This window comes from Leopardus geoffroyi, chromosome E3 (assembly GCF_018350155.1).
Source record: "Leopardus geoffroyi isolate Oge1 chromosome E3, O.geoffroyi_Oge1_pat1.0, whole genome shotgun sequence".
Classification (NCBI taxonomy): Eukaryota; Metazoa; Chordata; class Mammalia; order Carnivora; family Felidae; genus Leopardus; species Leopardus geoffroyi.
This window is the reverse complement of record NC_059340.1, coordinates 10,970,549-10,995,112: the sequence shown is the minus strand read 5'-3', so window position 1 is coordinate 10,995,112 and position 24,564 is coordinate 10,970,549. Positions and strand designations below refer to the sequence as shown.

The window sequence follows — 24,564 nt, the reverse complement described above, 5'->3', positions numbered from 1 at the left end:
TAAGTTTAACAGCTAAGTTCTTATCAGAAACCAGGGAGACCAGAAACCAGAATGACATATTCAAAGTGCTGAAAAGATAAAAACTGTCCACCAAGAATGAATTCTGATAGCAGGAAAGGCCCAAACAAAGACTGAGCGAATTCAGTAGACCTGCCTTAACAAGTCCTGAAGGGGGGCCTTCAGCGGAATTATAAGTGTAACTATAAAGCACTGCATGAATAAATCTTTTCTCTTTTTGTCCCTTAAATGATTTAAAAGACAATTGCATAAAACAATAATGGTAAAATTGTATTACTGGGCTTAAAATGTATGAAGATGTAATGTGTATCACAATAACCACATAAAGGGGAGAGGAAGAAATGGAGCTTTGCTGGAACAAAGTTTTTTCAGAATTAGGTCGCTATTAACCTAAAGTAGACTATGATAAGTTAAGACAGATATTATAACCTCAAGAAAGACCTCCTCAAATGTACAGCAAAACACCCAACAAAGGGATTTAAAAGGTACACTAGAAAAATACCTATTTAACACAAAAGAAGGGAGCAAAAGGCGAACAGAGAAACAAGAAAGACATAGCAAAATGGCACATGTGATCCAACCACCTCGGTAATTACATTAAAAGGACATGGACTGAGTGACATCAGTGAAAATGGAAGGGCAACAAAGAACTGGCAAGCGTCAGAACCAATTTTTTCAGAACTCTGAAAATTACCCAAAGACTTAAAGCAATCTAGGGAATGTTTACTCAAGAAAAGCAGCTTACTTAAGAACCGCAAGCTCTGCAGCATTTTAACTTGACCTATTCCCATCCACCTCTGCTCAGCTCTGCAGTGGCTCTGAAAACCAACAGCTCACAATTACAGCGCAAGCCAGCGGTCTTTCAGCCACTGGAGGGGACAGAAAGGGACTGAAGCAACTTCAAAGCTCCACTCCCGGAGCATTCCCATCCATCTGTCTGGTGGATCCCCGGAAGACTCCATTCACAAGGCTCCATTGATTTGACCTGACCCAGATATCACTCGGTGCGAACAGCCTTTACCCCCAGGGATATTTGTTGAAAACAATCAGCGGCTAACGACGAACACTGCAGCTGCCTGAGCAAATAATATTTTAACCGAGCAGTTACCGACTAACTTGACCTGACATCAACTCCGCCAACAGCCGAACACACATCCCTTTTCAGGCACACGTGGAACATTCTCTTGGGCAGACCGTACGCTAGGCTACGAAACAAAGTCTCGATACATTTAAGAGGGCTGAAAGTAAAGAAGATATATTCTGTAGCCACAACGAAATTAAACTGTAACTGATCACAACCCCGACTCCGGGTGTGACGTGCGAAGGACGCCAGTCGGGCACAAAACGGGCACGTTTCGGCCAATCGATAAATGCGAGCAGCGCCCTAACGCCTTCCCCTGCCGGGCCTGCAGCCCGCTCGAGGGTCCTCCTCCCTGACGTCGGACCACCCGGCTTCCCAACTTCTCGCAGAGGGCCTCGGGGAGCAGTGGCGGAGGCCGGAGGGCGCGACCGAGGGAGGGAGGCGCGGCCCGCACCTTCTGGTCCAGCTCCAGGCGGTAGGGCACAGGTTGGATCCTGCGTCGCGGCCGCGAGCCGGCGCGAGGCTCGGGCCCGGCGCCGGGCAGCACGAAGGTGGGCACGCCCAGCGCCCCCGAGAAGCTGAAGCCCCACACGAAGATGCGGTCGGCACGGGCCGCGCGCTCGCCCACATATTGGAACACGGGCGTGTCTGCCTCGCGCGGGCTCCGCGAGCGCCCGGCCGCCGTCCAATGCCCTCGCCCCGGCCTCAGCTCCGGTCCCGACCCGCTAAGCCGCCACCCCAGCCGAACCCTGGCGGCCAGCGCCGCCAGCCCCATTCTCAGCTCCACGCCTCAGCGCCTCCTGGGCGCCGCCATCTTGCGTGACCCTTGGCCCCACTCCGTGACGTCAGAGTCCGAGGCCACGTCGACTACTGGCTGAAGGCAAAGGCGCCGAGGGCTGCCATTGGCTAAAGGGAGGCGGGGGGCGGGGCGGGGCGGAACCGGGGAGCGGCGGGCCTAAGTGGGCGGAGTGCCGGGCTGGGAGTTTGGTCACTGATCTGCTCTCCTGAGCGCGGCGGGTCTCCGAGCTGCGCAGCCGGTCGAACGCCTCGTTATTGAGCTCCGGCAGGAGCGGAAGGCCTTTGTTGCTTGTCGATTAGCAGAGGTAAAACTTAGGGGTGGCCCGCTCTGCGCGACTCCCTTGTAGTGGTCTCCCCTTGTCCCTGTTTTCCTGCCTTGTCGCAGCCTTCCCGTCCGCTTCCAGGACAATCAGTCGTGCTCCAGCCAGAGCGCGCTAGAGTGCAGTTCTTACGGGCGCGGGCGCTGACCCTGACCCTGCCGCCGACCCTGACCCTGCCGCCTTCCAGAGTGCTTCCTCTTCCCCAGCTCAACTCGCCCCACAGCCCCGCACGCCACTGGAGTCAGGTAGCTTTACTTGTAATTTCCGAATCCCAGGGCCGCTTCAGGCCTCCCTGGTTTGCACAGAGTGCCTCGAATGTTCTTCCCGCCGCCCTCTTCCCTGCAGATGTCTGGCAGACTCCTGCTAAGATCCGGCACCTCCTCAGAAGTTCCGTGAAGGAACCTGGGGACGTGGGTCTAGTCCTGGCTCTGCTACTGACCTGATAGGTATCTTTAGCAAGTTGTGTCCTTTTCTCTGGATCACACCTCTATAGGAAGGTTTAAAAAAAAAAAAAAAATCAAAACGTGAAATGAGTTTTTTTAAGTGAATGAGATATCTAGACTTGACCTCTTACGGCCCGTTATGATCCATGATAGATGTTCCCAAATACTAGTCCCTAGTGCTGAGGACAGACTGTCCCGAAACTGGGGACCCCGGAGGATGGTAGCGTTCCAGAACAGCAGAGCCAGGTAGCTGGACTTCGTTGTCACAAGTAAGGTAGGTAGACTTGGTAGATGAAGCGAGGACAGGGTGGCCACCGCAGTGGCCATGACACCAGCGATCTATGCCATTGGCTCTCTGACCATGATATTCCAAAGGATGAGGTATAAGGGCCGACAGCTACAGTGCTGCCTTGACTTGAGGAACCAGAAAAAATCTGACCCAGTTCTCAGACCAGAGTCCAGCAATTGTAAGGGAGGTAGAATCCGCTAGAGGAAGGACCCCATAGAGCCAGCACAAGTAGAGGCAATACTCTAATCGTTCCCCAAAGGCATTTGTGGTTATTTACCAGAGTTATACACTGGAGAAATTTGTGCAGTGACCCCAGAGAACCTGAAACGCTAGAAAGGACCCCAGTTAGAGTGGGAGCTTATGGGGCCAGGCAGAGGCATGTCTCTCAGTGGGTCAGGGTGTGCATGGACCCACCCTGTGGAAATTTCCTTGGTTCTGAGCACACAATTGGGACAGACATACTCAGCAATTTGTATTGTTTCCCTCCTCCTGTCTTGACTCAGCCAGCATTAAATCAGAAGCCATACTGCAACCCCGGGTGGAATTGTAGACCTGAGTGCCATCTTCAAAGATGACGATTCAGGGGTGGTGGTTCCCCGTCTTAACCCCATTCAGTTCACTTGTTTGGCTCCTGCAAAAACCAGATGGAGCATGGCAGGCCATGGTAATAAACTACATAAACTTAGCCAAGGGCGTATAGCCCAATCATCACTGCTGTGCCAAGGGTAGCGTTTTACTGGGCCAGATCAACACAGCTTCTGGAACTTAACTATGGGATACTGATCTGGTGGATGGTTTTTTCAATTCCAATGGTAAAGACGCTCAAAGGCAGTTTGCCTGTATGTAAGAAGGACCGTATTGGGGCGCCTGGGTGGCTCAGTCGATTAATCATCTGACTTCGGCTCAGGTCATGATCTTACAGCTTGTGGGTTCGAGCTCCACATTGGGCTCTGTGCTGACAGCTCAGAGCCTGGAGCCTGTTTCAGATTCTGTGTCTCCCTCTCTCTGCCCCTTCCCTGCTCACTCTCTGTCTCTGCCTCTCTCTCTCTCTCTCTCTCCCTTGCTCTCTCTCAAAAATAAATAAACATTTAAGGAAAAAAAAAAGGACAGCATTATACATTAACGTTCCCTGCCCTTTCACTCCTGGTACCTCCCAAATTAAGTATCTGTGTACAAGATCTTGTCTCTAGCTCTGCTTTTATTTATCAGTCTGAGACATATATTGATAAAGAAGAATTATGTAAATGTTATCACATTGGTGAGGTTTCTCCAGAGAAACAGAACTAGTAGAAACAGGAGTCCCATGATCCACCTGCAAGCTGGACACTCAGGAGAGCCAAAGGTATAGTTCCCAGTCTGGGTACAAAGGTCTGAGAACCAGGAATAGTGGTGTAAGTCCCAGGTCAAGGTCGGGAGACTGACGCTGCATCTCAAACAGCCAGGCAGAGAGAGAATTCAACCTTCCTCTGCCTTTTTTGCTCCATTCCGGCCCTCAGTGGGTTGGACCCTCAGTGGGTTGGGTGTGGCCCACACATTGGAGAAGGCAATCGCTACCTGGTCTGCCAATACAAATGCTAATAATGTCTTCCAGAAACACCTTCACAGACACTCAGAAATAATGTTTAACCGTCAGTCTGGGCATCCCATAGCCCAGTCAAGTTGATGTATTTAATAGCATAATTAACCATCTCAATTATTAACATCATTATAGAATGCTTATTCATGAAATGTGTGTCCGGTTTTCAACTGTTCTTGCACAAACAGGACCATCCTTTTATCTGAGTTCATGGCCTCAAGTATCTGTTCTTTTACTGGCCATGGTGATAGATTATGCTTTTAAAACATCCTTACTTGTCAGAATTTAAAAATTGATAACCCAGGGGCGCCTGGGTGGCTCAGTCAGTTAAGCTTCCGACCTCAGCTCAGGTCATGATCTCGGTGCTTCGGGCGCTGTGCTGACAGCTCAGAGTCTGGAGCCTGCTTCGGATGCTGTCTGTCTGTCTGTCTCTCTCTCTCTCCCTCTCCCCCTCCCCTGCTCACACTCTGTCTTACTCTCTCTCAAAAATAAATAAGCATTAAAAAAATGTTTTTTAATTGATAACCCTACGTAGGTCCCTTAAATTTATTTATTTTTTAAAAGATTTTATTTTTTTAGGGGTGCCTGGGTGGCTCAGTCGGTTAAGCATCTGACTCTTGATTTTGGCTCAGGTCTTCATCTCATGGTCCGTGGATTTGAGCCCCACGTCGGGCTCCACACTGACAGCACAGAGCCTGCTTGGGATTGGTTCTCTCCCCCTACCCCTCTCAAAAATAAATAAATAAATTTTAAAATTAAAAAAAAAAAACATTTTTTAAAGTAATCTCTACACCCAACATGGGGCCCGAGATCAAGAGTCATGTACTCCATCAACTGAGCCAGCCAGCTGCCACTGGTCTCTTGAGTTTATAAAACATTTGACTGTTAAGGTATATCCAAAAGATAGAAGCATTAGTTTGAGAAGCATTAGTGATGAATTCTGCAATGTGAGCCACAGCCACTAGGTGGCAATGCTTGCCCATCAATTTTGTGTCTCTTGTTCACCAAGAAATGGGATAAAATCGACTAAAAGCCGGTTTTGCCAATGAAGAGCTGGGTTTGTAGTGACAACTGGGCCTTTATATTTTACTATCAAAACCTGGTTGTTTTATATACTGGCTGTATGCTAATTCTTGCGTTTCTGTCCATATTGTTGCTGGGGAAAAAGATGGTCCTACAGTGAAATATCAGCTCCCCTGGAGTATTAAAATATCTACTAGTGTTAACCAAGCTCAGTTTTTCCCCCCACCTATGATGATGTTTTCCTGTAGATGTTCTCATTTCTTTGTTACATTGGGATAGCTGAAATTCTCTGGTCTGGGAAAGAGTGAACCTACCGAGTCATATATACTTTAATTATTGTTATTAACTTTTAATTATGCAATTAATATATGATGAAGTCTCTTTGTAAAATAATTACTTAAGTGATTTATAGCGATAAAGGTAAAGGCTCCTTCTCCCCCACCGTGTTTATTTTTGAGAGACAGAGAGTGAGCAGGGGAGGAGCAGAAAGGGAGAGGGAGGCACAGAATCCAAAGCAAACTCCACGCTCCAAGCTGTCAGCACAGAGCCCAACGCGGGGCTTGAACTCACAAACTGTGAGATCATGACCTGAGCCGAAGTCGGACGCTTAACCAACTGAGCCACCCCGGACGCCCCTAAAGGGTAAGGGTTTCTTTAACCATAGCCCCACATGTATCCATTGCCATAGAAAAAATATTTTTAAGTTGTTCTTGCATGTGTGTTTAAAGAAAATGATATAATATGTACCTCATTCTGCACCCTTGTCTTTTCACTCAAAACTATGTTGGAGATAATTTATTTATTTTTTTATTTTTTTAGTTTATTCATTTTATTTTGAGAGAGAGGGAGAGCATGAGCAGGGCAGGGGCAGAGAGTGAGGGAGAGAGAAAGAGAGAGAATCCCAAGGAGGCAGCGTGAAGCCCAAACTCACAAACTATGAGATCATGACCTGAACCAAAATCAAGAGTCAGACACTTAACCAACTGAGTCCCCCAGGAACCTCTATTGGAGATACTTTCATAGCAATTTGTTTTCACTTAGCTCATTCTTTTTCACTCTTGCATATTAGTATGAATAAGTCTTAGTTAACCATTCTTTTGGTGGATATTTGGGTTATTTCCTCTTTTTTTTTTTTTTTTTTTTTTGCTATTACAATATTACAATGAATGTTCTGGTACATGTTTCCACTTGCACCTGTGTGAGGGTGTCTCTTGGGTAGATTCTGGTAGAACTGCCAGGTCATAGAAAATGCTCATTTTAACTTTTTCCCTTTTTTTTTTTTTTTTTGAGTAGGTTCCACACCCAATGTGGGGCTTGAACTCATGACCCTGAGATCAAGAGTCCCACGTTCTGCTGACTGAGCCACTCAGGTGCCCCTGGGAAATGCTCACTTTAAAATTTTTGATAGCTATTTTCAATTCGTTCTCCAAAAGTTGTGCTTCAGTAGTATGAGTTGATTCATTTTTTTCTGTATACCCAGCACCTGATAGAAACTTTTTAAAATGTTTGTCAGCCCAATACCTAAAGCATAGCTCTCATTGATTTTTTTTTTTCCCATTTCTATAATCTCTAGGAAGGTCGAATACCTTGTGGTTACTGGCATTACATGTTTCCTGTACCAAGAATTGTTTGGCCATTCGTATCCTTGGGCACATTTCTGTTGAATTGTCTCGTATTAATTTTGGGGAGTACTTGATATAATCTGCATGAAACCTTTTGTTCTGAGTTGCAATATTTTCTCCTGTCTTTTTGCTTAATTTGTGGTGTCCTTCTTTCTACAAAATTTTATTTTCATGTAGTCAGCACTAATCTTATCCGCTAGAGCTTTTCTTTTTATTGCTTGCTTAGTTAGACTACCGATTATATAATATAATTATGTTGTATAATATTTGTAAAACACTTAATCTAGTACTGCACTTTTATTTTTTATATTTAGATATGGAGTTAACTTTTGTGAATGGTATGATTGTATATTTATTAATATTTTATCTGAATATGATTGTCCCCAAATAATTAACTGGCTATAACAGACTTTAAAGATTTAAAATGCCATTTATAGGGGCCTCTGGGTGGCTCCGTCAGTTAAATGTCTCACTGTTGATCTCAGCTCAGGTCTTGATCTCAGGGGCATGAATCCTACTTTAAAAAAAATTTTTTTAACGTTTAATTATTTTACAGAGAGAGAGACAGAGTGTGAGCAGGGGAGGGGCAGAGAGAGAGAGAGACACAGAATCTGAAGCAGGCTCCAGGCTCTGAGCTGTCAGCACAGAGCCCAATGTGGGGCTTGAACCCATGAACCTTGAGATCATGACCTGAGCCGAAGTCCGACACTTAACCGACTGAGCCACCCAGGTGCCCAGGCATGAATCCTACTTTAAACAAACAAATAAACAAATAAACAAAATGTCATTTATAACATATGATGCATTTCTATATACAGGGGTCAATTTTGGGAGTCTGTTCCTTCTGATCTTTTCTTGAACTAATATACAAGGGTTCCACGGCTACAGCTTTACACTATGCTTTGAGTTTTATTCAATCAAGTCCTCTTTGTTCTTTTACAAAATTGCCTTTGCTACTCATAATACTTCCATATAAATTTTAAAATCATCTTGTCAGTTGCATGAAAGATCCCCCTGGGACTTTTGTTGGAACTAGATTAAATTCATGACCTAACTGAGATAAAATCACGAACAAATGACGTTTAACAATCTTGAGTCTTCCCATATCACATAAGTGTGTGTCCTCTCTGCTTGAATGAATTCAACCCTTCGCTTATAGGTAAGTTTGTCTATCAGTTTTCTGAGAACAGAATCTTCCAAAGTTTTAGGGCAATAATCTCCAAATTACTTTGATTATATATCCATATGGGTAAAATTTGTGAGCATGAAAAAACACATATGAATTATTTACACACATGACTGTCCTCATATGTACTTTATGAAACATACGAAGATACTATGTAAGTAGTGTGATAAAGATTAAACAATATTTTTTTTAGTAAACAATAATTTTTAAATGAATGTCCTACTTTTTTTTATTTTTAAAGTTTATTTATTTATTTTGGAAGAGAGCGAGAGCATGCACCCGTGTGTGAGCACACAAGCAGGGGAGGCACAAAGAATCCCAAGCAGCTCCACACTCCATGCTTTGCCCGACGTGGGGCTCGATCTCACAACCATGAGATCGTGACCTGAGCCGAAATCAAGAGTAGGATGCTCAACCCAACTGAGCCACCCAGGCACCCCTGTCCTGTTTTGTTTTCTTTTTTAAAAAAAAATTTTTTTAACGGTTATTTATTTTTGAGACAGAGAGAGACAGAGCATGAACAGGAGAGGGGCAGAGTGAGGGAGACACAGAATCTGAAACAGGCTCCAGGCTCTGAGCTGTCAGCACAGGGCCCAACGCGGGGCTCGAACTCACGGACCGCGAGATCATGACCTGAGTCGAACCGAGCCACCCAGGCGCCCCTGTCCTGTTTTGTTTTCTAAACCATTTACTCTCATTAAAAATAGTAATGGTAAAAAAAAAAAAAAAAAAAAAAAAAAAGTAATGGTAGGAAGCTAGCAGTCGTAAGATGACGTGAGAAGAACAGTGTGACTGCATGTGCTTAACTTCATGATACAGAAATGTCAACGGCTGAGTCATCAATATCGGGGTAAATTTTTGCATAATAAACTGCATTCATTTAAACTGTACAGTCTGATGAATTTTGAAAACTACTCACTTGTGCGAGCACCACGACAGTTGAGGTGCAGCACGGTTCCATCCCCCTAAAAGCATCTTCTTGTCCTTTTGTGGTCAATCCCTTTTTCCACCGCCGGTGCTAGGAAATTGCTGTTTCCCCACACTGTGCGATACAGTTGATCTTTGAACAGTGGAGGGGTTGGGGTGCCCAGCGCCCATGCAGTCTAAAATCTGAGTGTAACTTCAGACTCCCCCAAAAAACTTATGTAGTAATAACCTACACTTGACTGGAAACCTTACTGACAACACAGTCAATTAGCATACATTGTATGTTGTATGCACTATATATACTGAATTCTTCCAGTAAAGTAAGCCAGGGAAAAGAAACAGTCAAGAAAATCATTAGGAAAATGCATTTACAGGGGCGCCTGGGTGGCTGAGTCATTTGAGTGTCAGGCTCTTGATTTCAATTCAGGTCATGATCCCAGGGTCATGGAATTGAGCCCCACATTGGGCTCCATGCTGAGGGCGGAGCCTGCTTGAGACTCTGTCGCCATCTCTCTCTCCCTCTCCCTCTCTCTCTCTCTCTCTCCTCTGCCACTGTCCCCCACTTGTGCATGCTCTCTCTTTATAAAATAAAATAAAATATAAAATAAAATAAAATAAAAGGGCGCCTGGGTGGCTCAGTCAGTTGAGTGTCTGACTCTTGATTTTGGCTCAGGTCATGATCTCGTGTTTAGTGAGTTCGAGCCCTGCATCAGGCTCTGTGCTGGGCATGTGGAGTCGGCTTGGGATTCTCTCTCTCTCCCTCTCTGCCCCTCCCCTGCTCGTGCTCTCTCTCTGTCTCTCTCTGTCAAAAATGAATAAACTTTTTTAAAAGATTAAAAATAATAAAAAGGAAAATACATTTACTGTACTTTTTGTTGTTTATTGAAAAAAAACCCACATAGAAGTGGGCCCATGCAGTTCAAATCTTTTTATTCAAGAGTCAACTATAGTTTGCACTTTCTAGAATTTTATAAATGTACAGTCATAAAATATGGATTATTTTATGGCTGGCTTCTTTGACTAAGCATGATGAATTTGGAGATTACATGTACCCATAATTCATTTCATTTTCATTTTCTTTTTTTTTTTTTTTTTAAGTAATTGCTACACCAAAATGGGGCTCTGGCTCATAACCGTGAGATCCAGAGTCACGTGTTCTACCAACTGAGCCAGTCAGGTGCCCCAATTCATTCATTTTTAATTCTGAGTACTGTTCCATTACATGGGGTACCACAATTTGTTTCTTGATTCACCGGTTGATTGACATTTGACTTGTTTCCTGCATCCAGATATCATGAATAAAGCTGCTGTGAACATTGGCGTACGAGTTCTTGTATTCTCATATATTCCTTTTATCTTGGGGGTAAATTCTTGTGAGTGGCATGGCTACGTCATGTGGAGGGAAATTCTCACCTTTAAAGTGTTTGTGGTAAAATATACATAACATAAAATGCATCATCTTAACAATTTTTAAAGCTACAATTCAGTGCAATAAGTTGAATTCACAATGTTGGGCAACCATCACCACTTCTATTTACAAAACTTTTTCCTGACCTCCAACATTGTTACAATAAAGCCAGCTTTTATCGATGCCCATACACTTCCTTTTGTTGAGATCTTTATTTCTCTGTATGGCTTCAAGTCACCGTCCAATACGTTTTCATTTCAGCTTATAGAACTCATCTGAACGTTTCCTGCAGGGCAGTGGTAACAAACCCTCTCCTTTTGCTTATATTCAGCAAGGGTGTCAGGGCCATTCAGTAGGGAAAGGACAGCCTTTTGTAACTTTGGTTTGAAACTCCATGCCTTCTTTTCTACAGGTTTTAAGAGAGTAATGCATTTAAAAAGAATTATTAGTTTGTGTTTCTGGGCACACAGTGTATAAAGATGTAATTTTTGTGACATCAGCGATCAAAAGGGCGGGGTTGGAGCTATTAAAGAGCCGAGTTTTCATATGTCGTTGAAGTTAAGCAAGTGTAAATTTAGAATGTTACAACTTTAGGATGTTAAATGCAATCCGCACAGTAACCCCAAAGAAGATAGCCATAGAATATGCACAAAAGGAAATAAGAAAAGAATTTAAACATTTCACTATAAAACTCAACTAAGCACAAAAGAAGACTGTAATACAGGAAATGAGGGACAAAAAAAAAGCTGTAAGGCACCTAGAAAGTAGTGCAACACAGAAGTAAGCCCCTCCTTATCAGTAAGCGCTTTACTTTTTAAGTAATCTCTACACCCAACATGGGGCTCAAACTTAAAACCCCAAGATCAAGAGTCACACTCTACTGACTGAGCCAGCCAGGTGCCCCAGTAGTTACTTTAAATGTAAATGGATTAAACTCTCCAATGAAAAGATAGAGATTGGCCAAAAGATAAAAACACAAGATCCAAATGTTTGCCATCTATAAGACGCTCACTTTGCATCAAAGACACAAACATTGAAAGTGAAAAAATGGGGAGCCCTGGGGGGCTCAGTTGGTTAAGCATCCAATCTTGCTTTCAGCTTAGGTTGTGATCTCATGGTTCATAAGATTGAGCCCTGAGTTGGGCTCAGCACAGAGCATTGGAGCCTGGTTGGAAGTTTTCATTTATTTTTGTTTAATTTTTTTAATGTTTATTTTTGAGAGAGAGAGACAGAGTGTGAGTGGGGAAGGGCAGAGAGAGAGGGAGACCCAAAATCCAAAGCAGACTCCAGGCTCCAAGCTGTCCGCACAGAGCCCGATGCAGGGCTCAAACTCATGAACCTCAAGATCATGCATGACCTGAGCTGAAGGCGGACCCTTAACCGACTGAACCACCCAGGTGCCCCAACACGGAGCATTAGAGCCCACTTGGGATTCTCTCTCAAAATAAATAAACTTGAAAAAATAAAAACTAAAAAGAAAGTGAAAAAAATGGAAAAAGATATTCCATACAAATGGTAACGAAAGATCAGGAATGGCTATACTGATATCACACCAAATAGACTTAAAAACAATTCCAAGAGACAAGGAAGGACGTTATATATTATATATTAACAAAATATAGCAAGATACAATAAACATTCACCCACCTAATGATACACCATCAAAATATATGAGGCAAAAACTGACAGACTCGCAGGGAGAAACAGACGGCTCTGTGATAATAATTAGAGACTTCAGCACTCCCATTCATAACGGATTGGGCAACCAGGCAGAAGGGGATAAATAAGGAAAAGGAGGCATCACACAAGACAATAAACCACCTAGACTTAACAGACATATACAAAATACACTTACAGGAATAAGCTGGCTCTAAAAAGGCAAATGCTGTGTGACTGCACTTATAAGGCACTTTAGTAGGCAAAGTCACAGACAGAAAGTGGTATGATAGTTGGGCAGAGGGAGAATGAGGAATCCTACTGAATGGATATGGATGGAGCGTCAGTTTCACAAGAGGACAAGAATGACAGAGATAAATGGTGGCGATTGCACATTATGAAGGCATTTAATACCACTGAACTGTACCTTGAAAAATGATTAGGATGGGGGGTGCCCGGGTGGCTCATTTGGTTGAGCATCCGACTCTTGATTTCGGCTCAGGTCACGATCTCCTGACTCATGGGGCTGAGCCCCACATCTGGCTCTCTAAACAAGTAAATAAATAAACATTAAAATTATTTTTTAGGGGCACCTGGGTGGCTCAGTCGGTTGGGCATCCTACTTCAGCTCAGGTCATGATCTCGCGGTCCGTGAGTTCGAGCCCCGCGTCGGGCTCTGTGCTGACAGCTCAGAGCCTGGAGCCTGTTTCAGATTCTATGTCTCCCTCTCTCTGACCCTCCCCTGTTCGTGCTCTGTCTCTCTCTGTCTCAAAAATAAATAACATTTTTTAAAATGTTTTTAATAATAAATAAATAAACAAACAAACAAACAAATAATTTTTTAAAACGGTTAGGATGGCAAATCGTATGTTGTGTGTATTTTACCACAATTTTTTTAATTGGGGGGAAAAGCTTATTGGGAATTTTTATATCTGTGTTCATGAGAGACATTGGTCTTATTAGTGCTTTTCTTGTGATGTCTTTGGTTTTGGTATCATGGCAATGCTGGCTTCCTAGAATGAGTTAGAAAGTATTTCCTCCTCTTTGGCCTTTGAGAAGAGTTTGTGTCGATTTTTTTTTAATGTTTATTTATTTTTTATAGAACACAAGCGGGGAGAAGAGAGAGAGGGAGACACAGAATCTGAAGCAGGCTCCAGGCTCTGAGCTGTCAGCACAAAGCCCGACGCGGGGCTTGAACCCACAGACCATGAGATCACAACCTGAGTTGAAGGTGGTTGCCCAACGGACTGAGCCACCCAGGTGCTTCCGTGTAGATTTGCTTTTTACCTTAAAGTTTTCGTAGATACCATCAGTGAAATCATCTGGGCCTGGGATTTTTCTTCATGGGAAGGTTTTTAACTTAACTTTCAATTTTTTAAATAGATACAGAGTTATTCAAGTTACCTAGTTTTCTTTTTTTTTTTTTTTTAATTTTTTTAAGTTTATTATTTTGAGGCAGGGGGAGGGGCAGAGAGAGGGAGACACAGAATCCAGAGCAGGCTCCAGGCTCTGAGCTGTCAGCACAGAGCCAGATGCGGGGCTCGAACTCTCACACCACAAGATCATGACCTGAGCTGAAGTTGGATGCTCAACTGATTGAAGCACCCAGGCGCCCCAAATCACCTAGTTTTCTTGAATGAGCTTTGGTAACTTGTGTCTTTTAAGGAATTTGTCCATTGCGCTCAAATTGGCAAATTTAGTGCCCAGACTTGCTCGTAATTTTCCCTTATTATTGCATTCTTTAAAGTTTTATTTATTTATTTTCAGAGAGAGAGAGGGAGCTCAAGTGGAGGAGGGGTAGAGAAAGAGGGAGAGAGCGGGGAAGGGAGAGAGAGGATCCCAAGTAGGTTCTGTGCTGCCAGCGCAGAGCCCAATATGGGACTAGAACTCACAAACAGCGAGATCATGACCAGAGCCGAAATCAAGAATAGGTTGCTTAACTGACTCAGCCACCCAGGCGCCCCTACTATTGCATTTTTTTATTCTCGTGTTTGTCTTTTAGTTGTTTCAGGCGAGAAGGTGAATCCAATCCTGGTGACCTCACCTTGGCTGGAAGCATAACTCAGGACCTTTTACTTTTGTTCTGAGATGGAAAAGTTACAAGACAATTGTGAGCAGAGGAGTGAAACGAGTTACGGGTTCCAGGATTTTTCCAGTTGCTGTGTTAAGAAGGGTCTGAAGAGAGTTAAGGGCAGGATCAGGGAGACAAATTAGGAGTCTGTTGCAGGAGACGATGGCGGCTTGGACCAGTGTGGTGGTAGTCGTGGTCAGAGGGTACTTAGGAAATCCGGAGCTGACTGGCTTGTCTGAAGGATGAGCAGCGGGAATGGGAGAAGCGAAGTAACTGGAAGAATGGCGCTCCAGTAACTGCGATGGGAAAGAACCACATGAGAATCCCCAGAGAGGGTGGGACGCGTCTGGCTTGAGCTGCCTCTTCCTCCTCCCCGCGAAGTGTCAAAGTAGCCAGTCGGTTGTACAAACCAAGCTGGAGGTGAGCGGGCGGGGCTGAAGATACCTACTTGAGAAGCATCACCATATGGAAGGTTTGTAAAGACCGGAGATTGGACACAGTCATCTAAGGAGTGAGAGCAGGCAGCGAAGAGATCCAGGACAGCGCCGGGGAATGGTCGTGTCAAGTGCTGACAGATCAAGCGACTCACAAACTGAAAAATGGCGAGCGATGCGGGGGTCACTCGTGACCTTGGAGTGAACAGTTTTAGTGGAGTCGGGGTGGGGGGTGGCTAGCTGGAGTGGGCTCAAGGGAGAATAAGAGGAGAGAAATCAGACTCTTGTTGATGTCAGCTGCTCTTTCAAACCAGTGGCGTGTTTTGACATTTTATTTTATTTTTTTTAATTTTTTTTTCAACGTGTATTTATTTTTGGGACAGAGAGAGACAGAGCATGAACGGGGGAGGAGCAGAGAGAGAGGGAGACACAGAATCGGAAACAGGCTCCAGGCTCTGAGCCATCAGCCCAGAGCCTGACGCGGGGCTCGAACTCACGGACCGCGAGATCGTGACCTGGCTGAAGTCAGACGCTCAACCGACTGCGCCACCCAGGCGCCCCCCCATTCATGCTTTCTTGGTCATCCTCAGACACGCGCCCAGTGGCAAGAAAACAACTGGGCATTGCCTGATGCACACTTCCCAGCCGAGGTGGGCACGCTTGTGTCAGCTCTCGCGCTGTAAACAAGTGTCCTTTCCCTGGTCTTTTTTTTTTTTTTTTTTTTTAATGTTTATTTTTGAGACAGAGCATGAGCGAGAGGGGCAGAGAAAGTGGTAGACACAGAATCTGACACAGGCTCCAGACTCCGAGCTGTCAGCACAGAGCCTGATGCAGGGGCTCGAACTCCCCAATTGCGATAGCGTGACCTGAGCCGAAGTCAGACACTTAACCGATGGAGCCACCCATGCACCCTTCCCTGGTCTTTTTAATGCTACGTTTTCCACATTTTGTGCTTCCTTGTTGGTGATTTTGCTGCTTAAAGTGGCTCTCAGACATAGTGCTCAACTGTTGTCTGGTGCCCCTAAGCACAAGAAGGCTGTGATGTGCCTTAAGTAGAAAATACCTGTTAGGGGGGCGCCTGGGTGGCGCAGTCGGTTAAGCGTCCGACTTCAGCCAGGTCACGATCTCGCGGTCCGTGAGTTCGAGCCCCGCGTCGGGCTCTGGGCTGACGGCTCAGAGCCTGGAGCCTGTTTCTGATTCTGTGTCTCCCTCTCTCTCTGCCCCTCCCTTGCTCACTCTCTGTCTCTCTCTCAAAATAAATAAACATTTTTAAAAAAGCATTAAGTATAGGGGCGCCTGGGTGGCGCAGTCGGTTAAGCGTCCGACTTCAGCCAGGTCACGATCTCGCGGTCCGTGGGTTTGAGCCCTGTGTCAGGCTCTGGGCTGACGGCTCAGAGCCTGGAGCCTGTTTCTGATTCTGTGTCTCCCTCTCTCTCTGCCCCTCCCCCGTTCATGCTCTGTCTCTCTCTGTCCCAAAAATAAATAAACGTTGGAAAAAAAAAAAAAAAGAAAATACCTGTTAGGTAAGGTTCCCTCAGGCATGAGCTGTATATAGATAGTGCTGTTGGCCATCAGTTCAACTAATGAATTGATAATGCATGTTACATAAGGTGTCTTTGAACAGACACACACATAAAACAGGGTTACGTATTGACAGGTTCGCAAAAATGTCATGACCAGAGGCTGGCAGAAACCTAACCTTGTATTACCCCACGGAGTAGTGGTTCAGTCTTGCTCACTGTTTGCCTAACTTCATAGAACACAACTCTTTGGAATGAAGAGAATCAACAGTAACATAATGGGAATATTTTCCAACATCTCTTTTAAAAATAACATCAAGGGGCACCTGGGTGGCTCAGTCGGTTGAGCGTCCGTCCGACTGCGGTTCAGGTCATGATCTCATGGTTGGCGAGTTCAAGGCCCACATCAGGCTTTGTGCTGACAGCTCGGAGCCTGCTTTGGATTCTCTGCCTCCTCTCTCTCTCTGCCCCTCCTCTGCTCTCTCTCTCTCTCTCTCAAAAATAAATAAACATTAAAAAATAATAAAAATTTTAAAAATTAAAATAATGTCAAAAAAGCAGGCACTTTGAAAAAAAATTTTTAATGCTCATTTTTGAGAGGGAGAGACAGGGACACAGAATCTGAAGCAGGCTGCAGGCTCCAAGCTGTCAGCACAGAGCCCAACACAGGGCTTGAACCCATGAACTGTGAGATCATGACACAAGCCGAAGTTGGATGCTCAACAGTCTGAGCCACCCAGGTGCCCCTGAAGCAGGGACTTTTCTAATTAAGTTTTTTTTTTTTAATCCCAGTATCGTCAATATACACTGTTATATTAGTTTCAGGTATATAATACAGTGATTCAACACTGCTATACATCACTGAGCGCTCGTCATGGTAAGTGTATTCTCTTTAATCCCCACCCCCCTCCCCTCTAAGTAACCAGCTTGTTATCTATAGTCGAGAATCTGTTTCTTGGTTTGTGATACTTTCAAAATTACTTGTTGAATTGTTAGCTTTACTTTGAAAGGATACGGTTTTTTTTTAATGTTTATTTACTTAGAGAGAGAAAGAAAGCGTGGGCAGGTGAGGGACAGAGACAGAGAGAGAGACAGAGATAGAGAGAGAGAGAGGGAGAATCCCAAGCAGGCTTCACGCTGACCGTGCAGAGCCCGACTAGGGACTGGATCTCATGGAGTGTGAGATCTTGATCTGAGGTGAGATCAAGAGTCAGATGTTAAACCACTGAGCCACCCAGGTGCCCTGAAAGGACAGGGTTGTTTTTTTGTTTGTTTTTTTTTTAATAGCATCTGCTAGAAAGCATATCTTTGATAGACACTTACAGAAAGAAAGTCTCAGCAAATTTGAGACACTTGTCTTTTTGCAAAATAAATGTATATTAGTGGAGCACCTAGGTGACTCTGCCGGTTCCCGGACTCTGATCACAGCTCAGGTCTTGATCTCAGGGTTGAGTTCTGCCCTGTACTGAGCTCTGTGCTGGGAGTGGAGCCTACTTAGAAGGAAAGACAGACAGAAAGAAAACGTGTACTAGAACATATAAACTGCGAGACAGTAATTACCCGTGGGGAAGAGAAGGGAATAAGAACAGTGCCTTCGGTTGTGTCTCTGTAATATTTCTTAAAACTATGAAATAAATATGGCACAGGTTAAATCTGAGCGATGGGTAGGTAAATGGTTTCTGTTCTTTTCTCCTTTTGGCACAATAATACACGTAAAGCGTAACTAAGAAGAAATAACACTACTGTAATACTGGGCTATTTGCTGGAGCGCCACCACCAACGGATGAAAGGCTCAAGATTGGTTGGCGATGGCACTGACCCTACCAAAAGGTCGGGACACGCCGTTACAGTTCCTGACAAATAACTCGATGGCTTCAAGACAGAGTCTCGGGTCCGTCGAGTTGCAACCTCACCGCTTTAAAGCCACAAGCTACAGGCGTGCAAAATACCGTATTAAACAACTGCATGAAAGGAGGCCCACGTCTGGGGGCGGTGTGCAGGGGTGAGGCGGGACACGTGCCAGCCACTCATCAAAAGCTGGGGACCGAGGCGCACGCCTGGCCTTCTGCGGACCGCGGCTGAGCCTGCAAACAAATCCGGCGTGCAGCTTCCCTGGATTCCACAGCACCGGAAACGGCAACGCCCACTGGGGGCGCTGCGGACACACGAGTGGAGGCTGCCTTCCAGGAAGCCAAAAAAAAAAAAAAAAAAAAAAAAAAAACCAACAACGGGGGTGGGGGGGTGAAGAAAGAAAGAGAAAAAGGAGGGATAGTGGAGAGCCGGGCCCCGGCCGCCGCCCCCACGCCGCGCCCCGCCTCTTCGCCGCCAGGGCCGCCACCGCTCCCCACGGCCGCTCCCCGGCGGTCCAGCCCTCAGACCCCTCTGCCGACCCGGCGCTGCCCGCCGCCGGGGACCTCAGGTGCGTACCCGGCCCCCGCCGCGGCCGCCATTAAGAGCGGGTGCTTCTCCTGGAACTTTCTACGCTCGCGGGGCTGGCCAGTGGGAAGACTGGGGCGGGGGAGGCAGGCCGGCCGTCCAGGCGCACGGCGGGAGGCGCCCCTGTCGCCGTCCCGGCTGCCCCAGAACCCCGTTCCCCGCGGGCCGGGCTCAGGAGTGGGGGTGGGGCAGGGAAACCCCGCCGCGGGGACAACGGTCGCGCGCACGGACGCGCAGCCCTGTCCTCTCTGATTGGCTGGGCGGGGGCGGCGGGGGCGGGCGTCTGTAAGCTCTGGGCTCTCTGGGCCCGGTGCGCGTGAGGTCACGCTCGGCCTGGCGTACGTGGGGCTCTCCCGCTGCGTGCGGACGTGCTTGATTGGGTAAGTGAGGGGCGGGGCCGCGGCTGTTGCCTGGTAACTGCCGGGGCGACACGGCGAAGGCGTGGGACTCCGCCCCCCGCGTCGCGCGTGGCGAAGGGTCCCCCGCTTGGGTTCTCGCGTGGATTGTGGTAGCGAGCGGACTGGGGCGCCCTGTCTGTTAGAAGAGGAGCTACCGACCCCGTGCTGCGGTCCGTCACGGTGATGGCTTAGAGTTCAAGGGCGGAAGGGCATTCTCCGCCGGTCAGACCCAAGCTTAGCTGTTTTAGTAACGGCTTTATTGAGATAGGTCGTCAAGTGTGCCTTTTATAGTGTATGATCCATGGTTTTGGGTCCACTCAAGAGAGCTGTGCAGTCACCGCCGTCGTATCAGCACTTTTCCGTCACCCAAAAAGAAGCCCCCTTCCCCTTCCCAGCCCCCTGCAACCGCCAGTGTCCTGTCTACCTCGGTGGTTCTGCCTGTTCTGGACGTTTCCCGGTAGATGGGGTCATCCTTAGGAGTCTGTGTCTTTAACTTCTTTTTTATGGCTGAGTAGTGATCCATTGTATAGTATAGATATGCCATGTTTCCCCCTCCCCGCCAATGGATATTTGGGTTGTTTCTACTTCTTGGCTGTAATGAGTAATGCTGTACGATGGACATTCGTGCACATGTTTTTGTGAGGACCTGTTTTTTACTCTTCGGTATATACCAAGGAGTGGAATTGCTGAGCCCAAATTTGCCTTTCGAGGGGAAAAGTTTTCATGTTTTGGTGGCCTGCTGGTAATGGTTTGTGTGACTGGCACAGGGGGCCTTCAGTACCCACAGGACTCGGTGTCAGGCTGCAACAGGTGTTAACCTGCAGTGCTGATGTGGACTGGTTCTCATTTCTACCGGCCTGCCTGCCGGTGACTTCCTGAAGTGGGCTGCCTGAGCTCTGGGTCTTTACCAGGACCTTTACCTGGAATGCCTGGACATTCTCTTCCTCACTCTCAAGCTGCCCAACTTGGAAATCATGCTGGCGTGCCTTCATCATCTTATCCCTTTCGGTTACTCTGTTTCCACATGCCCTGGACCATTTCAGGGGTGGTGTGGCTTTCATTTAGCCTTTATTACCTGTTATTCCGCCCGGTCTATGGAGGTCTGTCTCACTTGAGAGCAGTGGAGGTGGAATTTATTCACCTTTCTTTCTTGGTGCCCTTCCTGTGAGCAGAGTGTGCTGGGTGCTCAAAATGTGTTTTTAAGTTTTTATTAGTTAATTTTGGCTAAGCTAAAGTTCTTGACTAGTTGTTAATATTTAAACTTGACTAATCTTATTCTGTGACCTTGAAAATACGTATTATTTCTTGTTCTCTTCCATATTCCTTGCTAATTGCAAAATAGAATACCTTGTTGTCTTGAAATTTATTGATATTTATTTATTTTAATTTTTTTTAATCTTTATTTTTGAGAGAGACTGCCCAAGCGGGGAAGGGGCAAAGAGGGAGGGAGACACAGAATCCAAAGCAGGCTCCAGGCTCCCAGCTGTCAGCACAGAGCCTGACGCGGGGCTCAAACTCATGAACTGCGAGTTCATGACACGAGCCAAAGTCGGAAGCTCGACCGACTGAGCCACCCAGGCGCCCCATTTATATATTTTTTAATTTAATGCTTCTTTCATTTTTGAAAGGAAGAGAGCGCACCAGTGGGGGGCGCAGAGAGAGAGGGGGACAGAGGATCCAAGGCAGGCCCTGCACTGACAGTAGAAAGCCTGATGTGGGGCTCAAACTCACAAACCCCATGCGGGGCTCCAGTCCATGAACCGTGAGATCATGACCTGAGCTGATGTCAGAAATGTAATGGACTGAGCCACCCAGGTGCCCCTGTTATTTTTTTTAATATTTATTTATTTGTTTTGAGAGAGAGAGAGAGAGAAATCATGCGCATGAGCCAGGGAGGGGCAGAGAAAGAGAGAGAGAATCACAAGCAGGCTCCATGCTGCCAGCACAAAGCCTGATACGGGGCTCAGTCTCACGAATTCTGAGATAATGGCCTGAGCCAAAATCAAGAGTCGGACACTCAACTGACTCAGCCACTCCGGCACCCCTGTTGTTACTTTCTTTTTAAGTTTTTATCTGGCTTTATTGAGATATTATCGGCATGTAACGTTGTGTTAGTTTTAGATGTACAGTGTAGTGATTTACTATATGTATTTATTGCAATATGATCACAACTAGTTTAAGCAACATCACCTCATGTAAGTTACAAATTTTGTTTTTTAATGTTTATTTATTTTTAGAGAGAGAGAGAACACAGACAAGGGGCAGAGAGGGGCAGAGAGAGAATCCCAAGCAGGCTCCGCACCGTCAGCACAGAGCCGGACAAGGGGCTCAATCTCATGAACCGTGAGATCATGACCTGAGGTGAGGTCAAGAATTGGATGCTTTACCGACTGAACCACCAGGCGCCCCACGCATTGTTGTTTTCTTGTAATGAGAACTTCTAACATTCATCCTCTTAGCAACTTTCAAACATACAGTACAGTATTGTTAACTCTAGTTGCCATCCTGTGCGTTATAGCCCCAGGACTTCCTATTTTATGACTGGAAGTCGGTACCTTTAACCCCCTCCATACATTTGTGTTGAATGTTGAATAGGTCCACTTGAGTTTATAGTTCCCATTTACTGTGGCCCGAACTTTGGAGAAGGTGATAACTCAGGAACTTAATTAAAATCAAGGTCTCCGAGGGGCGCCCAGATGGCTCGGTGGGTTGAGTGTCCCGACTTCGGCTCAGGTCATGATCTCACAGTTTGCGCATTCGAGTCCCGCATTGGACTCTGTGTTGACAGCTCAGAGCCTGGAACCCGCTTTGGATTCTGTGTCTCCCTCTCTGCCCCTCCCCTGCTCATGCTCTCTCTCGCTCTCAAAAATAAATAAACAAAAAAAAAAAAAGGTTTTTTAATAATAAAAGAAAGGCCTCAGACACCTGAAAAATTCACCTTTGGAAAGGAAAACCCAGAAACAGTCTGAAAAATAAACTGGGCCACTATTTCAAGATGTGAGGGGTTTGCCAAATGGAGCAGATGACATTCTAAATGATGAACAGTATAGGTGCTGGAAGTGAATGCTAGATCAGGGATGGGCAAACTTCTTCTGTGAAAGGCCAGATAATAAGTATTTTCGGTCTCTGTCACATGCATGCAACCCTGTCTTTGCAGGAAAGCAGCTACAGCTGAGATGGAAACATCTGTGTTTCAATAAAACTTTATTTACAAAAAGACGTGGCAGTCTGGATTTGACCCACAGGCTGCGGATTGGTGACTCCTGTTCTAGATGTTTGCTTTTCATTAGCAAAATATTTGCATTGAACAGGAGAGACCCACAGCCCTCAAGGATTGCTGGGAAAATATGTGAGATTTGAGAGGGGTTTTGTTTTGTTTTGTTTTGTTTTGTTTTGTTTTGTTTTGTTTACATCTCCCGTCTTAGAAAAAAATCGGGGCCCCTGGCTGGCTCAGTCGGAAGAGCCTGTGACTCACTCGATCTCGAGGTCAGGAGTTCGAGCCCCACATTGGGTATAGATTGCTCAAATAAATATACTTTTTAAAACCCAATAAATACAAGAGCAAAAGGTTAAGCACTGTGTAAAATCTCTGATGTAAAGGAACATTGCTTATTCTTTAGATTTGAATAGAAAAGAATTAATCACCAGGTAAGCTTTGGGAGATTTTACTCTGTGGTACAAGCTCTCACCGTTAAGGAATTTTAGCTTTGTTAGAATGAAACATGGGGACCCCTGGGTGGCTCAGTCAGTTGAGCGTCCAGCTCTGGATTTCGGCTCAGGTCATGGTCTCATGGTTCGTGAATTCAAGCCCTGCATCAGGCTCTGTACTGACAGCCTGGAGCCTGCTTGGTATTCTCTCCCTCTCTCTCTCTCTCTCTCTCTCTCTCAAAATAATAAAGTTTTTAAAAAGGGGAGGGGGGAGAATGCAGTGATTTTTTCCTGGAAAATGTTCTCAGGGTGGGAGACCCCAGATCAGCTCCTAATCATGTTTCATTACATTGTTTTAAGTCATCGCTACACCCAGCACAGGGCTTAAACTCACGACCCCAGGATCAAGAGTCACTCACATGCTCCAGCGACTCAGCCAGGCAGGCGCCCCCGGCTTTCATGATTTCTAATGCTCCATTACTGGATGGGGGGTTCTAAGTCACAAAATTGAAAAAACAAGGTTCCTGCCTGCATTCGTTGCTAGGTGAAGGATGCAACAAAACGATAATTATGCAACACTCGCTTTTTTGTCATTGCGGGTAGCGCAGTCGATACCAAGTGATCATATCCTTTTCAGTTCCACCTCGCTTGATTTTGCCTATCATTTATTCTCTTGTAAAAACCAGAGTTTTGACATCACAGTCCTCTTAGGGATTACTGTGGTGTAATTAACAGAAATGATACCTGTACCACGGGCACTAACAGATGTCAATCAAGCAACTCACTCTTGGGTTTTGCAGGAAGGCTTTGCTAGAACCGTCTCCATGCAAAAAATCGTGCAAAAGAATAGATAACCACGGTGCTTGCTTCAGCAGCGCATAGGCTAAAGTTGGAACAACACGGAGAATAGTAGCACGGCCCCTGCACGTGGATGGCACACAAAATTAAATAGATACAGTGGTGTACCATCCCTGCACTTAACTTAGGAGAGTTCAGCCATGGTCGAACTGCAACAGTGAAAAGAGGAAAATCACTATTTAAATATTTTAGGCACCTTCTGTCGTTCCAGTGGAGGAACATCCGACTTAGGAGCACGCAGGACACAGGAGCCTGGAATATTCCAGTCCCTTAAAGGGTCTCAGTTCTCAGGGGCCTCTCAACAGGAGCATCTCAAAGCACCATATGGGATTCCAGTGTTTTAAAATGTGTTTTTTGGGGCATCTGGGGTGGCTCTGTCGGTTAAGCGTCCGGGCTCTTGGTTTCGGCTCAGGTCATGATCTCGTGGTTCGTGGGTTTGAGCCCCGCATCGGGGCCTGTGCTGACAGTGTGGAGCCTGTTGTGCTCTCGTTCTGTCTCTCTCTCTCTCTCTCTCTCAAAAATAAGTGAATATATTTTTTAATGTTTTTTTTCGGGTCACCTGCTGGCTTGGTCGGTGGGACGTGTGTGACTCTTGATCTCAGGGTTGTGAGTTCAAGCCCCAAGTTTGGTGTGGAGATTGATTAAAAATAAAATCTCTGAAAAAATGTGTGTTTTTCATACATCGTGGCCCCTAAACTAGTTCACTGGATGATTAATGGAAGAAACCATGTCAACACTGCAGGGAAAACTGGCTGGCGGGACTCCATGAAGGGTTACGATCAGAGACATGGTCACAGCGAATGTAGCATTCCTGCCATCAACACGTGAGTCATCAAACAGTGGCATTTCGTG

At 45.8% G+C, this 24,564-nt stretch overlaps 2 protein-coding genes, 1 long non-coding RNA gene and 1 other non-coding gene across 18 annotated transcripts in view; 2 read left to right on the top strand and 2 right to left on the bottom strand.

Annotated features, from left to right (window-relative positions):
* Positions 1-2,728, bottom strand: part of RCC1L (RCC1 like) — a 35,955-nt gene extending 33,227 nt beyond the window's left edge. For 2 of the 3 annotated variants that reach the window (XM_045460985.1, XM_045460987.1), the window contains exon 1: positions 1,554-1,937. In XM_045460985.1, coding sequence (XP_045316941.1) covers positions 1,554-1,874 — 321 coding nt within the window. In that variant the 5' untranslated portion in view covers positions 1,875-1,937. Of the gene's footprint in view, positions 1-1,553 lie in introns of all 3 variants that reach the window. The other variant, XM_045460986.1, reaches the window with a different exon arrangement.
* Positions 2,729-10,196: 7,468 nt separating this feature from the next.
* Positions 10,197-19,111, bottom strand: LOC123589213. The gene is made up of 4 exons (XR_006708219.1): positions 18,800-19,111; positions 17,933-17,996; positions 12,775-12,894; positions 10,197-11,097 (listed from the first exon to the last, which is right to left on the bottom strand). It is a non-coding gene; the product is annotated as an uncharacterized LOC123589213 (long non-coding RNA).
* LOC123589209 (general transcription factor II-I repeat domain-containing protein 2B) overlaps positions 18,266-24,564 on the top strand; it is a 51,151-nt gene continuing 44,852 nt past the window's right edge. For 10 of the 13 annotated variants that reach the window (XR_006708218.1, XM_045460972.1, XM_045460977.1 and 7 more), the window contains exon 1: positions 18,600-18,791. The gene's annotated coding sequence lies outside the window, so the exon portion shown is untranslated. Of the gene's footprint in view, positions 18,792-19,168; positions 19,189-24,564 lie in introns of those variants that run through there. The other 3 variants (XM_045460970.1, XM_045460975.1, XM_045460971.1) reach the window with 3 other exon arrangements.
* On the top strand, positions 23,714-23,821 carry LOC123589843. The gene has a single exon (XR_006708488.1). It is a non-coding gene; the product is annotated as a U6 spliceosomal RNA (small nuclear RNA).